The sequence below is a fragment of the Eurosta solidaginis genome, unplaced genomic scaffold (assembly GCF_040869045.1).
Source record: "Eurosta solidaginis isolate ZX-2024a unplaced genomic scaffold, ASM4086904v1 ctg00000151.1, whole genome shotgun sequence".
NCBI lineage: Eukaryota > Metazoa > Arthropoda > Insecta > Diptera > Tephritidae > Eurosta > Eurosta solidaginis.
The window spans coordinates 852,329-868,336 of NW_027136891.1; the positions used below are offsets into that span (position 1 = coordinate 852,329).

Consider the following 16,008-nt stretch of genomic DNA (forward strand, 5'->3'; position numbering starts at 1 on the left):
TATATATAAGTCTATATCTATCCCGATTAGTTTATGCCGTTACGGGGTACAGTTATGCGAACAAAATTAATATACTCTGATAGCTCTGCTCAGCTGAGTATAAAAATATACACATTCAACACCAATTTGTTGATCATCTTGTGGAATAGCCGGTTCAAGTTTTACCGGCAAAAGCAGCTTTTTGGCACAAGAGAATTACTAGAGAAGTTTATGCAGGCTCCATCTTATTTTTGTTTGTTATAGAAGATCCAATGTTTGCAATACCTTAAGTATATAACGGATTTAAGTAGTTTTAAAAGAAAAATGCTAGGAAAGATGTATCCACTCTTTGGCTTCTTATATCTATAGATACAATGTTCATCCTACAGAAAAGAGCAGATCGTCATTCCTTGCTTACTTAGAATTTAACTGTAAGATAGCAAATCTTCTGAAAACTTTATCATTTACCTTTTCATCAACACAGTGTAATCCATTCGCATTTAAATTGATAATTTTAAATATTTTGTAATACAAATCGCATACCTACATAAATCTGTTCTGAAAAAATTAAAACAAAAAAAAAAAAAAAAAAAAACAGCTGACTTTTGCTTAAAGTTTTGCCATGCGTTTAACTGAGAGTCGATTCCTAGTTAGCATGGCGAAAGCTAGAAATTCTATAACATAAAGATGACTGATTAACTGGTGATGGTGAAAACGGCCCTTAGTGATTGGAGAAAAAATTCTTATCACGAAAAAAGTTAATAAAGAGTTTAAGTAGAAAAGCCCATAACCTTCGATGAGTTATATTATTGAAAAACTTGTATCTGGTATGATATGATTCAACTTTAGTTGGAATTTTTTTAGACTCTCAACAGAGCACGCGTATTCAAGCGCAGTTACAGCATTTTTAGCTCGAAAGAGAAACTGTTAATACCCACTCTCAAGCTCCTCCAATCGTAGTGGTGTTGGGACGTGCAAACAACCCAGGCCATATTTAAGCGATTAGCTTGACCCAAATGGATATTACGAGTAAATTGAAATAAACTGTCCGAAAATTTAGCACCGTAAATTGGTCGTGCAACAATTACACATGACGGATTCACACCAAGGATCGACATAGTAAACAGCGGACCCGACGGTCTGCCATTTCTGCTCCCTAACGGTAACCTTCTGTCTCAATTGTGGCCCCAATATCTCTTTCGAAGCTCAGACGAGAGACCACATATGCCGTTTACTCGATATTAAATGGCGCTAAATGGCTTACACTCAAGCTGGCCCAAGGCCTAGATCCTTGTTGCAGTGGCTAACGGTATTTTTTTCGCCATTTGGTCTGCAGTCGGGATGTGTATAATGGCACGCAATGCTGCTGTAGGGGTTGTTGTTGTTGTTGTTGTATTAACGATAAAGACACACACCGAATGCTTTGTGTAGTGTTATCGATGTTGATGGTCTTTTGCCGGATATAGATCCGGTACGATCCGGTAACAAAGCACCATTAAGGTACTAGCCCGACCATCTCGGGAAAGATTTATATGACTTTATTAAACCATCTAGGCCATGCCGCCCTCCCCACTCCCAAGTTCCATGAGGAACTTGGGGTCGCCAAAGCCTCGCCTGTTAAACAAACAGGATTCGCCACGGGTAGGTGATGCTGACAATTGGGTTGGAGATGCTATATATTGTGCTGGCAACTCCTTGAGAGGGTTGCGCTACAAAACCCCTTTGAATCAATTTGGTATTTTAGTCGCCTCTTACGACAGGCATACCTACCGCGGGTATATTCTAATCCCCCTATCCCGCTGGGGGCTGCTGTAGGGGTAGTTTTAGGGCTCCGGTTACGCTTATAATTGATAATCTGCTTACCCCTTCAAGATTTTTGGTATATGTACTTCTTTGTGTGGCTGTCCACCAACCAACTGCCATTAATACTAAATAAGAGAGTTTGGGTGAACGATCACACATGCATCCTCTTACATGTATACAGTGCCGCGGAAACATTCTTCGCTCTCTCTTACACTGGGGTTTCCACGACAACTTACTATTTAGTACAATGCCTAGATATTATCTAATGTACTTTTCTTGTAGAATTAGCCTTCTAAGCTAAGAATTCGTCCAATTAGGGATCTTATGTTTTCTAGTAAACAATTCCAGATTCCCAATTATGTGCATTCCGAAGTGCCTGTTCCATCATAAAGCTTATTGTAGGTAGACATCTGCCGCTTATGATGACTGAAACGTTATCTGCATATGACGTGGGTTTGACTGCTCCCCTGTCAAACCGCCTAAGCAATTGATTGATGATGAGCGTCTACAACATTGGTGATAATACGGATGGGGTACGGCGTTACTCTATTTGCAGATATCCACGCAGTTCTTTGAATGCCCGTTACGCGCAGTTTCATCAAAATCGGAGATATACAAAATTGAGGAATATTTCACACTAAAGAAATAGTCACCCGTTTTGCTGCTTCAAATTCACACGTCATTAGTACAATTTTTTGTAACTTTAAACAAAATGAAATTTTCAGCAATTTTATAAAAAACTCTTTTTTGTGCTGCTGCAGTGTTGTAACTTTTTATTTATTTTTTTAATTAACTATTAACAGAGTATTACATACCGTTTAAGTAAAAATTATTCACGCGTAATTTTCACTCGTACGTATAAATGCCATCATCTACTAATTTCACATTGCCAACTTCGCGTGGTTTATTCTATTCTTCTGATGACAAATATGTGAAACCAAGAAAACCCAAGAAAAGAACGCCACCATTGGAGGCATGCAAATTTCAATATCCAAAAATTTACAAAAAATTTGCAGAATATAAAAAAGATAATCTACCAATCGAATTTCAAACCACACCCGATACATTACTCAATTTGGCAGCTCGTGTCGTGGATGAAATTCCGTTGCCGTCAGTTTATAAATGGTCGAACTATGAATGTTATCAATGGATACGCAAATATGGGTACCCACAATATCAGGTAAGGTATTGAACAACTAGGCATGCGATTGGTTGGCTGACTTGTTGGTGTTGCAAGTCCCGTACAGATTGCATTTGGTGCACATAGAGCTGGACTCGATTAGTTTTTTTTTTTTTTTTTATCTGATTTTTCGATTCGATTCACAAAAACATGGTTATTCACATGGTTCTCCCATCGAATTGGATGCATGGGATTGGAATTAGTGTATTCGATACTGAAATAACATAATTTTTGTGTTTAATCCAATTTAATCATAGCAGTATTAAAGAAACCTTCCTCGTGTACCATGGAGCATGAACAATTTTTATTTAAGATATTCCAATTTTGTATGAAGAAAATTCTATAGAAAAATCTGCTTCTCTGCAATTTTAGCTTAGAAATGAACCATAGAATAACTCTTGTCAGTAACGCGCTATAAATTTCTCATTATACCAGCTCTGATATATGTTTCGGAAAAACGGACCGTGTGGAGGGACAATGGTTTGGTCCAGTGAACGAGAGAAAAGTTCTGCCGACGATGTATGCTTCCTTCCGTAATGCCAACCGCTAGGTTATATTATGGTAATGCATAAAGATGCTCTGGCACAATTTGTATGCCTATCGGCACCCTTATTTGAAAGCAGACAAAGTGGGAAGATTAACACCAAGAAGTCTTGAACTCCCTTGGTGTCAGTTATAGTGAAACAAGGATAGCTGGCGTGATTTGTTAAGCAACGCCAAAATCGCCTAGGCGGAGCGCTCATAATTTAGGAATCTGATATGTATGTGAAAAATATGAGGCTCAGAAATTTGATCATATAGGAGTCTTTTATGACTCCGATATGATGAAAACTATGAGCTATGTAAGTGCCAAGAGTGTTTAGCAAATAAAGCAACTTTGGAACAAACATTCCCATTTTATAATAATTTAATAAAATCATTGTTATAACGTGTCGCTGTTCACGATTTAAGTTGGTATGGACGTTTCTCTCAAATCATCTCCATAATATGTGTATTTTAACAATGTGATTATTTTGGACTTTTTTCATTGCAACCACAAAACTGCATCCGTGGTATGCCCTGGTAGGTGTGTCCAGATCTCTTTGTCTTTAATTAGAGCTGACTCACTTTGCCCAGATTTTATGGTTTTCACCCAAAATTCCTGTTTCTAAACCAATAATCACATTTTTAATGTGATGCGTCCAAAATCCCTCCTGATCTGAAATACCAAATACAAAGTACGTAAATGACTCTGAAAAGCAAATTATGAGCAGAATTAATATCAGACGACCACTGCAAGAAGGGATACAAACTAATTTCGGGCTCTTAATTACCTCATAATGAGTGTAAACGCTCCGATTAAGGTGTCTTTTAGGCCTCTTTTTTCACTCCGAATGTTTGCTGAGAGGTTATGATTCTAAATTAAGTTGAAACTATTTTATTTTGACTATGAATATGCGCCAGTGAAGGTAAATGTACTAAAAAATTACAGTAAATATATTGTAAGGAATTTAGGGAAATCCCGCTTATTGTGCACCGTCTGCTTACGTTCAAATCGCTGAACTGTCGAATAAATAACTCCAATATTCAGTATTGCAAAATGGTCTTTATTTAGACTAATTTGGGAGTGGTACAATTATACTTCATTAACCGCGTGTTTAAATCAAACTGATTACTGATTCCTCAGCTTGCGCTGCTTTTCTGCTCTCGGTTTTCTCGCTCACCCATTTCTCCTAAGGTCTAGTCATTTCGCGAAAATGTGTTTGAGAACAATTTTATCTCTTGCTTGGTTACCAGCGATATGCATGTATATTTGTAGTTTAAGCTTTTCTACTAGCCATATTAGTGTATGTGTTAGTAACAACTCTTAGCTTATTACTACATATGTGTATGTGAGATATTCATCGTCTCCTTCTATCAATCTGTGTAAATGATGATTGATGTGTTCATGTACACAAGTGTGGCTTGCTTTAATGTAGACGTCGGCAAAATGAAAATGAATAATTGTTAGTCAGAGCGCGATGATCCGCTTAACGCATCATATTGACAACAAACATTCGTTCGATGTTACTGCGCCAAATGCTCTGCGACTACTAAATGAAATAGAATAAGAATACGTGTGAATTGAGTGCGAATATTTGTTTCAGTGTTTGGCGGCGTCTGCTTTAATGTGTTTGTGGTATGAGTATTTACTAACAGCACAGTGATGCTAATAATCGCCACAATATTTTCTGCTAATTTCGATCAATCAATATTATATTGTACCTACTGTAACTGTAAAATGATGTATTTTCGAAGACCTATTAAATCGATTAAAAATCGATTCCAAATCCAGCTCTAGGTGCTCATACGCAATTATGATACCACAAATCCTTCCAAGCTATACAAACTTAATTTCTTTGCAGAACACATTTCGCGTAAATCTAATTACGGGACGTAAATTATTGTTGGTGAATGCGCAGGCACTTTCAGCAATGAATATAACAAATTTTGAACACATCACACATATCGCTTATGGCATACGACTTTTATTTTATTTTGAGATGACAAAATTTATGCGAAATTTATCTTTGCCTCCTGAACATTATAGCGAATTATATAAATTGTTTCGCATGCAAACTGGACTCAAATTTGAAAACGTACGACGTACAGATCTTTGGCGACATATGCAAATGCTGCGTCCCACCGGCAAACCCAATAATCATTGGGATTTACTTGAACGCTGGTTGGCACGAGAACAAGGCACAATTGAAAGATTTGGCGGTATGGATCGTTACAAATTGTATGCGTGTAAAGCTGATCCGCCACATAAGCTACCTAAACGCGGTATTCAGTTTTGTACTTGTCGCGCATTCTGCAATTGTTATTGGACTCAAGATAGCTCAAGCAAGCCAGATATTTTGTCTGTATTGAAACCGGATAGAAAAAAAGAACAAATTCCACCAGAATGTTGTAAAACATGTGTGCCACCCTGTAGCTGTCACTGGCCATCTAAATATTACAAGTTAAATGGTATTTTGAGCTGTCTAAAACAAAATTATCCATACAGATATAATGCAAGAGAAAGAGCTAAATTCGAAACCATTTATAGTACTTTTAGTGAGGGAGCCGACTTTTTTGCTCACCAGCAGGTTTCATGAGTAATATAAATAAATTTATTGATATATATATATATATGAATGAAATAAGTGTTTGGTAATTAAATTAATTATAAAATAATATTTTGGTAATTAAGTAACTAAATTTCCTTTACAAATTTTTCTATAAGCGGTAATTAGAAGCAAATTTTAAAGATGCCGGTTAGTTTTACTTCATTTAAAACCATCTCTAGACTATCATCTCTAGATGGAGGCACGAGAGAAAAGAAAAACGTGAAATTATTTAACCCAAAAATCTAGCTCCCGGGAATGGGACATATGTGAACGCCTATATTAATTATTGTGAATTTATTGTAGATTAGTGCTAGTAAAATAAAGATTTGGGATAGATAGTAGGGCTCTTAAAAATATTCGAATAATTCGGTTAATCGAATATTCCATTATTCAATTTTAGATTTTTGTTCGTTTATTAATCGAATTTTCCTTTTCGAATAATTTATTTATTTAGTTTATTTAAATAATCGTAACTAAGCGTTTTTCGGTAGCTCTATTTTCCAGTATTTAATTGTATTACAAAAGTTTTAAATTTTATTGCTATATTTTTCGTACGAAATTCCCCTAAAAAATTTTTTTTCTGCAAAATTTTGTCTACATTCCTTTGGGGAGCAAAAAGTTACGTTACAGCGCTTTCACACAGAAACTTAACCCTGGACGGTCATCCTTATTTTTTGTACATTAACGTCATCCTTCGTCATTAGCTGTGTTTTTTTATTCTTCTATATACGTTTACGCTTAAACTTTATATGGACTGCCAAGCGACAAACTTTAAATACACCTCTGAAATTACTGCGCATAAAATTTGTCCTACTAAATTTCAATACGCATTATACTCAGATGTAACTGAAATATGTGTCTTTGTTTCACCCTCTACACTAATTCTGTGTATTCTATGTGTGTCCACAATTCATCGCAACTGATTCAGCTATATGTTATACCCTATGGCCATCAGAGGGTTATGTATCCGCTTTTCGGTACACCCTGTGATGTAGCTGTAGTTATTTAAACACTGCCGCTAGATGGGTCTCCTAAGCATTATTTAAGCGAGGATAGCCGTTTTTTTTTCACGCGCAAGCGAAACGTATACGCGTGTAAAAAAAACACACGGCTATTATGACGACGACTTATTTTAAATCCATTTTCAGAAGGGTGTGAGTAGAGATAATGAACGCGTTTTATTATTATTTGTTATCTATTTCGTTATTGATAAATAAAAGTCAAAAAGAAAAAGGAAAACTTATATCTTTTAACTTAAAATTAATAATTCACAATCTCCTATCAATTGGCTCCACCTTTAAGGCATTACCTTTTAAAAAATAAAAAATCACAATTTGTGGCAGGAATTCTCATGCAAGACTTTAAGTTTCTTAAAACTAAATAATTAAACCTAAATAGGAAAAGCAGCTTTTAAAGTTCTAACCTCAGATAATACAGGAGGCACAAAAATCAACTTTATGCTCTCCACATAGCTGTTTATGGAACTTTGCGCATACCATCTTCGTCATTCTTCGTTTGGAAGAAGGATATATGGCACAAATCTTCCGTTTTTTAGTTTCTGTTGCCGGTATCATATTTTCAGATCCATTTGTAGCACGATCATTATGTCTGTCATCTAAATGACTATTTATAAGGCTAGTGAAAAGCTTTTTCATAAAATCTACCCATTTTAAAGGCTTTTGTCCGACTTTAAATATATTTTAGGTGTAAATAATATACGAATTTATAAAATAAATGTTCAACATGCCAAAAATTGGCACAATGTCCACCTATTCGTTTTTCTTGAACAACTCATTGCGCTGTACATCTGATCCAGAGTGTTCACTCCCCCTTTGGTTTCGTTGTAAAAATCAACCATGGTTGGCTTATTTGAAACGGGATTAATAGTACCTTTTTAATTGCAAGATGACAGAAGATAGACTATTTTGCTAGGTTTTGGTTTATAGGATAATATAGTTAAATTTTTGTCGTAGAAACACATCGTCGTTCCGCATTTACGTCGCTTTTTGTTTTTTAATTTAGAAGGTATTTCCGCTTTGTTTGAACTGAGTGTGCCAACTATTGTTGAATTGTACGGGTGATTTCCTAACGACTGAGCCAAAGGTATGGATGTAAACAAGTTGTCCATCGTAATACCTCTATTCGAGCCATATACTGACTTTGTTAGCCCTTTAACGTAGAACTCATAAAGTAAACGTTATCCTTCGTCAATTTGACTACGCCATAAAACAAAATCGAAAAAAAATCTACTTACGATTTGCGTGCTCCTCTGTATGCGTGCTCCTCTGTATGCGTGCATTCAAAGAGAGTAAACAACCGACTAGCGCTGTACGAAAGCGGAGATCAACACGAACAATAAAAACATATTTTCAGTGAAAATAAGATCGTGCGTAGTTGTTTTGACAAATCACGACCATCTAGGGTTAATGGAATCACAATTTCGTATAATGAAATAATTAATTTTTCTTTTCACACAGAGCCTTTTTCTTCATCAACGAAAATTTGTCATCAGCCCAAAAAAAATGTATGAATGGATAGCAGCCCGTTCCTCTTTAACTTTAATGACAATCAAAATAAAATGCACCTCGCCCGATATGTGCCAATTTAAAAAAGGCCATATTATCTTTTCCTGCAAATGCTGCAAAAATAAAAACTTGCATTTTTCTGATAATTTCCTATTTTCCGTAAAATATTGAAAAAATTTATTTTTCATTGTGACAATAGAATCCGAAACACCAAGCAAAACAGTCTAGATATTTCACTCCATTAGGCGTTCAATAATACTATTTTCAAACGGAAAAATAAATTGAGGCAATTTCGATTTTAATTGAGTGGTGTTCGTACAACTCAATTTAGCTTACACAATAGTAATTTGATAGCTGGTTGGCTCATCTCTACAGTAACAACATACCTTTGTTCAGACTGTCAAAATATGCGTGTTGGTATTAGGTGAATGGAATGGAATGAAAACATAAAACATTGAAATTTTTGTGTGTTGTAAGAAAATGTGTTCAGTGTTTTGGTTTCCTTTTGAGTTTGCCATCTTCTTTGGACAATCCCTGCTCCAGTCAAATGAAAGAAATAAAATCAGCAGATGAGCCAACCATATATTTGAGCCATGCGTAACTGACGTTTAAATCTACTCAATAAACACACTGTACAATGTTGCATTTGCAGTGCGAAACAATTGCGCAATTTTTTTTAATTGGCAATTTATTATTACAATTTATTATATGATGATGATGATGATAAATTGTAATAATAAATTGCCCAAATGGTATAAATCGTCAGTTTGGTGTTTGCTTGTAGATAATATACAGCAATAATGAGATAATTAAATATTTGAATATTGTATGGAAGATAGAATTAAATAAGGGCATTAATCTTTTTGGCTAAACAATTCTAGTAGCGGCTTATATAGTTATAATATTTCTAAATGTATAGCAAAATCTACTACGATCGTAGTAGAAGCCAAAGGCAGTTATGTATGATAGACAACCCGCTTAAATATGCATGCCAAACCTGTCAGAATAAGGGAAAACGTAACGGGATGAGAACACCTGAATATTCTTTTCATCATGTGAAGTCTTCATTAAAAAAATTACGTGTACGCCATGCATGTACAAAATATTCCCAATTATCTATTAAACTGGTGGTTCATCACTCTGTTTTCGTAGAAACGAAAATTTCAAAAAAAAGCTATCGAAGAACTTTTTATACCTTTCATGAATATGAAATGGTATATTAACTTTGGTCCGATGTTTGTAACGTTGAGAAATATAGAAGATAGACTCACCATTAAGTATACCGAATTGATCAGCGCGACGAACTGAGGTGATATAGCCATGTCCGTCTGTCCGTCCGTCGGTCCGTCCGTCTGTTCGTCCCTCTGTCTGTTTGAACGCAAACTAGTCCCTCAAATTTTGAGATATCTCAAAGAAATTTGGCACAAGGATGTATTTTTGTATTATATTAGACATTTGTCGGATCTGGTAGGATCGGACCACTATAACATTTATCTCCCATACAACCGATCGTTCAGATAAGACGATTTTGGCCATTCCTGCCGAAATTTAGAAAGTGTAAACGTGAAATTCGGTGATATATATTCTAATATATCATAGAAGATATCCTGAAAAAATCATTTCGATCGGAGCTATATATAGTATATATCCAATACAACCGATCGTTCAGATAGAATGATTTTTAGCGATTTCGCCCTTAATTTTCAATATAAAAACGTTAAAGTTGGTGATATTTATTATAATATATCATAGAAGATTTCATGAAAAAATCATTTCCATCGGAGCTATATTTAATATATATCCCATATACCCGATCGTTCAGATAGAAAGATTTTTGGCCATTTCTCCCTTAGTTTCCAATATAAACACGTGAAACTTGGTGATATATATTCTAATATATCATAGAAGATTTCCTGTAAAAATCATTTATATCGGAGCTATATATAATATATATCCCATACAACCGATCGTTCAGATAAGGGGGTTTTTTGCCGTTTTTTATTTTGTATTTATCTTAAAAATCGTTTAGGTATGTACATCTGTTCACTATATATTACTTATCTTATACATCCGATTATTTGTAGATTACGAACGGGATAAGATTATTGTTCAGCCCCATTCATGAAAGGTATGAAGTCTTCGGCACAGCCGAAGACAGTCCCTTCCTTACTTGTTTTTTATTTGTTTTAGGTTCAAGGAGGAAGCGCTTTACCCGTATATTTGAAACCTCACAGCGAAATTTTGCGTGTGTAATTACTCCCCACTAAAACCTAACCGCCCACGGCCATAGCGGTTCCGCGTACCTGGGAGCGCATATTGAATTACTTCGAATACGGGCCGCGCTATATGGTATCTATGTCTACTCTTATGCTTATGGGCTAGGCCACCATCTTCTCGTTTCGTGAGAACTATACATCTCACATATCTGCTGACCTCATCACATCCGTCGCTCGGCAGATCATGTTATTGATGATACTCTCCGTGGATAGGTCGCCAAATATCTCTTCTACCCTTTGATGTTGGATGAAATGCTCGCATTCGAAGGTGTTGCGTACATCCTCTAATATTCTGCAGAACAGGAAGCATGGGTTCTATGAAGATGTTTACCGAAGTAACCGTGTCCGACTTCAGTTCAGGAATTAGGTATTTTTCTTGCGCTCTTGTTGTTCTGCATAGATTTTTCTCGCGCTTGTTTTGCAACGGTATTTGCACTCGCCTCTGATTCGCGTTTGTAGATTGCTTTTCTTTTCTAAGCGAGATGATGTATTTGCATGATTCCCGCAGGGTACAAGACAGCTTCTGTATGCTTAGTGAGAATGTAATCGTAACGCCCCTATAAGTGGGACCGAGGTGTTGCTACACCGAATAAAAATATAGAACCCGAGGCTTGTGAGAGTAGTAAGCGTCGTCCTTTCGCAGGCTTCTTTCATGTGCCCCGAAAGGTTCGTCTTACTGACTAGCTTCACCCGGGAATATTACGTTGAAGAGCGTGCTTCTATTTGCTGATCGCCAACTGTCATGTTAATGGTAGTGCAGATCCGCCTCGCTGTAAGTATGATAATCTGCGTTTTTACTGTTGATAGCTAAAACCCGTGATCTGGGTTAAAAATTGAACTTGCCATGAAAGAAGACAACGAGAAGTTGTGGCGTCTGTTGGCGCATGTAAATGCGAGCCTGTGAAGGATTTCGTCCACCTGGGAGCAGCAATAACAGCGAAAATCAAACTTAGAATAACTTTTACCAACCGCTACTTGTCAGCCTGCAAGCCGCTTATCGTAAATAGCTTGATGTATGGCCCGGTATTGAGATCACCCTTGAAGTATTAATAAAAGTTAAGGTTCTTACCGTGATGCTGACGGAGGGTATCGAAGGAGGTATAAATATGAGCTTCATGATCTTTGTGGAGCTATTAATATAGTGCAGCGAATTAAAGTGTAAAGCCTTCATTGGCTAGATCTTGTTATGCTGGTGGACGAAGGCGCGATGGCCCAGAAAGCATTTAAATCGTCACTCATATTTGGAAGCAGGGGGAGACGGAGGCCGGCAATGAGGTAGGAGAGGCAGGTTGAGACAGACTTGAAGGCCCTTGGTGCACTCAATTGGCGTCAGTAATAGCGAAACTGGTATATCCGGCATGAATTGATATAAATGGCCAATATCGCATAGTAGTCGCCAATTATTGACAATGATGCTGAATGTTGAAAACAAATATGGCAGAGAACGCTTTGTAGATAACCAACTACGTATGCACTGTGGCGAACATTTGTAAGTTTGATACCTCACTATACTGCCCAACAACAAAAATCTAAGTGGACTAAATAGCACGATAGCTAGAATGAGACAGAGAAGACCGAGTAGTACACCAGCAACTACTTGGGAAGGCTGTTTGAGAAAAGTCTAGACCCTGGGAGAAATAATGACGAAACAACTGAGTGGTTTATTTATTCGATAGTTCAGTGAGCGAACCGATGACAGATAAATCAGGAATTCATTGCAGAACGTCACAATGTAATAACTTAGTGACAGCACGCTTTACATCAGATACTTTCTTAGGTCGTACTTTAGCCCAAGTTTACACATGTCTGTCTACAATAAATCCGCAATAGTTAATCTAGGTGCATTTGTCCTAAGCCTATGAACTGGATTATTAGCTATCAAATTTTCAGGTTACTCTTTTATTTCGTGTTTCCATCTCGAGATGACACCTTAAAGGTGGTTACAATTCTACCCCATTTCCAATTTTAAATGCAAAACCGTCATATTGAAATGAGAATAGTTCAAGTTCAAGTTGTTCTTATATCAAATTAACGATTTCGTATTAACAATTGACTTTTCTCATTTTCATGTGTCGCTTTCGCATTTATATCCAACGCTTTCACATTTACAACTCGAAAAGGTGTAATTTGTATGGGAAATCTGTTACCGATTAGATGTTAAGTACGAAACTGAAGATAGTCTCGTTATATGTAAGTCTTATTCAAACAAATTCTAAAACAGGACGTGTTCGTACTTTAGGTTGGGGTTGGGAAAGTAGTGTCTTTTAATGCAGTACAGTATCTAAGTGGTGGTTCTTGAAGGGACGTCACGAGAATCATAGAGAGCTTAAGAAATTGTTTAGTTTTCTTGACCACTAATCAAGGTGAATTCAGTACCAGGAGGTGTGTCCCATCACCTGATTTCTTCTTCTTAATAATTTCCATACATACATCGACTTAGTACATTAAGGTGCCAGTTGGTCAAAATCAATTTGAGTTGAATTTGCTTTATCATCACCTTATATGGCGCGATAATCTCCGTAGAGATCTAAGACCGAGCTTCTCTCCCAATCTGCGTCGTTCTCTTGATTTTCCCTACAAATTGGCCGGACGAGACCTACATGTTTTATGCCGACTCCAAACGGCATCTGCAAGGCAGATGAGTTTTCACTGAAAGCTTTTCATGGCAGAAATACATCCGAAGCGCTTGCCAAACACTGCCGAGGGGCGACCCCGCTTAGAACAATTTTGCTCCAATTGAAAAATCTTATTTCTAAAATTTTGATGTTGCTTTGCCCGGGGTGTGAACGTAGGGCGTACACTGTGTTAGGCGGAGCACGCTACAATCACACCACGGTGGACTCAAACTAAGAAAAGAAAATACGAAGCAACCATACTTATATTTATTATGACATGCTGTTTTACCATAAACTCTATTGCATTGATTATCTAACTATAATTATTAAATGATGGACCGATTGCAAATTTAGATCGTCTTAGCTCACGCTCTTTGTCTCCATATATAGCCGGATAGCTTGTCTTTAAGCACGTCAATAATAAATCAAACTTATAGAAACGTGAAGGCCATTGGCATGTGCATGGCGCCGCACAATCTTTACAACCATTTTTAGAATAATCATAACATGGCTCCGGTTTACGATGGGGTTTGAGTAATGAAAATACCAACGGTTTCTTAAGATGCCTTTCTTCAGTCCAATAACATGAACATGGTGGCATACAATTACAAGGATTTACATGCTTTGCAATGTGTTCTTCTTGCGGCCGCTTTGATATGCATTTGTGGAGACGATAACGGCTCACACCACCAAAAAGCTCGGTTTGTTCGTATTCGCGTGCCAACCAACGTTCAAGTAGCTCCCAATGCGAATAATTCGGAGTCTTTTTACGTAACAATCGCATACGACGCCAGAGATCGGAACGTCTTATCTCCTCATATTTACGCCCACTCTTCACCTCAAACAATTGGTACAACTCATAATAATATTCAGGTGGCAGCGATATCTGGCGTATATACTTGGTCATCTCAAAAAAGAATAAACGTCGTATACCATAAGCGATATGTTTGATATCATCGAAATTTTTTATATTCATTGCGCAAAGGGATTGAGCATTGAGTAGTAAAAGTTTTTGTCCTGTTATCAGATTAACGCGAAATGTGTTCTGAAAGTATTGCGAAAAGTTGAAAATAAATCAGAGGAAGAAAGTTATTATTTGAAAATAGATTCTCACCATATATTGGGGATAGCCATATTTGCGTATCCATTTGCAAACTTGCACATTTGTCCATTTATAAACATCTGGCAAGGGCTTTGCATCAATTATTTCGATGCATAGATTGAGTAAAGTATCCGGTCATGCCCGAAATACAATCGGCAATGCGTTTCTATCGAATCCTGGTTCTTTTCGAATATTTGGACGCCTATCAAATTTATAATGTTGTATTGGCGTATATTTGGAAGGATAAACTTTTTTAGGCTTAACGAACTTTTCGTCAGCCCCCACAAATTGTTCGCGCATGACTTAATGCAATTAAATATTTAGTGCAAATAATAATGCTATAAAATAGATTTTACTATTTATGAAAATTAAAATATTTGTTTATTGACTTATTGGAAAGTCATTGTAATTGTTCTGTTTACATGAAACATTTCAAATGTTTCGCATTTCGTAACATTAAATTTTCACTGGTTCCAAATGAGTCAGTACAAAGCATTTACGTTGGCATTATGAAATGGCGTGAAAGACTTTACAAAATTGTCAAATGTCAGGTTAGGTGGGGTCGCTGAATTAAAGCGGCGAATAGCAGGACAAACATCGGGTTAGGGGGGCTAAGAATATACCCGCGTTGTTGTTGTTGTTGTCCCGCGTCAGGTATACCTGTAATAAAAGGCGACTAAAATACCAAACTGATTCAATAAGTTGTAAAGCGCAACCCTTTCAAGGGGTTGCTAGCGCAATATATAGCTTCTCCAACTCAATTTTCAACCTCACCGACCCGTTGCGAATCCTGTCTCCGGCGATCCCAAATTCCTTACTGATCTAAGGGTGGGAGGGCGGTATGACCTAGAATGTTTCATGTGGTCATACCAAATCGTTCCCGAGATGGTTGGGCATGGTACCATAATAGTGAATAGTGCTTGTTACTGGAATGTTCCGGAACTGCATCCGGCAAAGAACCATCAACATCGATAACAGTCCACAAGGCCTTCGGGGATATGCTTATCGCTACAACAACAAACACTAATATAAACATCCGAGTCGATGCTTATTCTCACCACCACAAATGGGGTAGCTCAGATACCATTGCTTGAAGTGAAACACTTTTCCCTTTTATTTCAAACAAGAGCTTATGTATCCTGTCATGTCACGTCCAAACAAAATCCTTTTAAGCATTCCCAAACGGACTTACTGCTATTTGTATAGTTGCAAGCTAGATGAACTTGCGGCTTATCATTACTCCTGCCCACTGAATTCTCATATGTTTAGGGGTAATCCTACGTGGTGGACGGAAACGCTTTTAGGCTGCAGAACTTCCAGAAAACGGCACTACAATTCGGCCAAAAAGAGTAAACCTCCCTCGGACTGGCAGCTCTTCACGGTAGGTTCGGGTGTTT

The 16,008-nt window shown here is 37.1% G+C and overlaps 1 protein-coding gene and 1 pseudogene across 1 annotated transcript; one reads left to right on the top strand and one right to left on the bottom strand.

The window, feature by feature from the left end:
- Positions 1–2,644: 2,644 nt before the first annotated feature.
- On the top strand, positions 2,645–6,081 carry LOC137235680 (uncharacterized). The gene is made up of 2 exons (XM_067758564.1): positions 2,645–2,962; positions 5,347–6,081. Exons 1-2 carry the CDS (start codon positions 2,645–2,647, stop codon positions 6,079–6,081), a joined length of 1,053 nt encoding a protein of 350 aa, XP_067614665.1.
- A 7,741-nt stretch (positions 6,082–13,822) lies between these two features.
- Positions 13,823–14,911, bottom strand: LOC137235681 (uncharacterized; annotated as a pseudogene).
- Between the last annotated feature and the right edge of the window lie 1,097 nt (positions 14,912–16,008).

Excerpts from the sequence above, each read along its gene's own strand:
- LOC137235680 (XM_067758564.1), top strand. The coding sequence starts at position 2,645 with ATGCCATCATCTACTAATTTCACATTGCCAACTTCGCGTGGTTTATTC. Across the intron at positions 2,963-5,346 it reads ATGGGTACCCACAATATCAG|AACACATTTCGCGTAAATCT; the intron begins GTAAGGTATTGA and ends ATTTCTTTGCAG.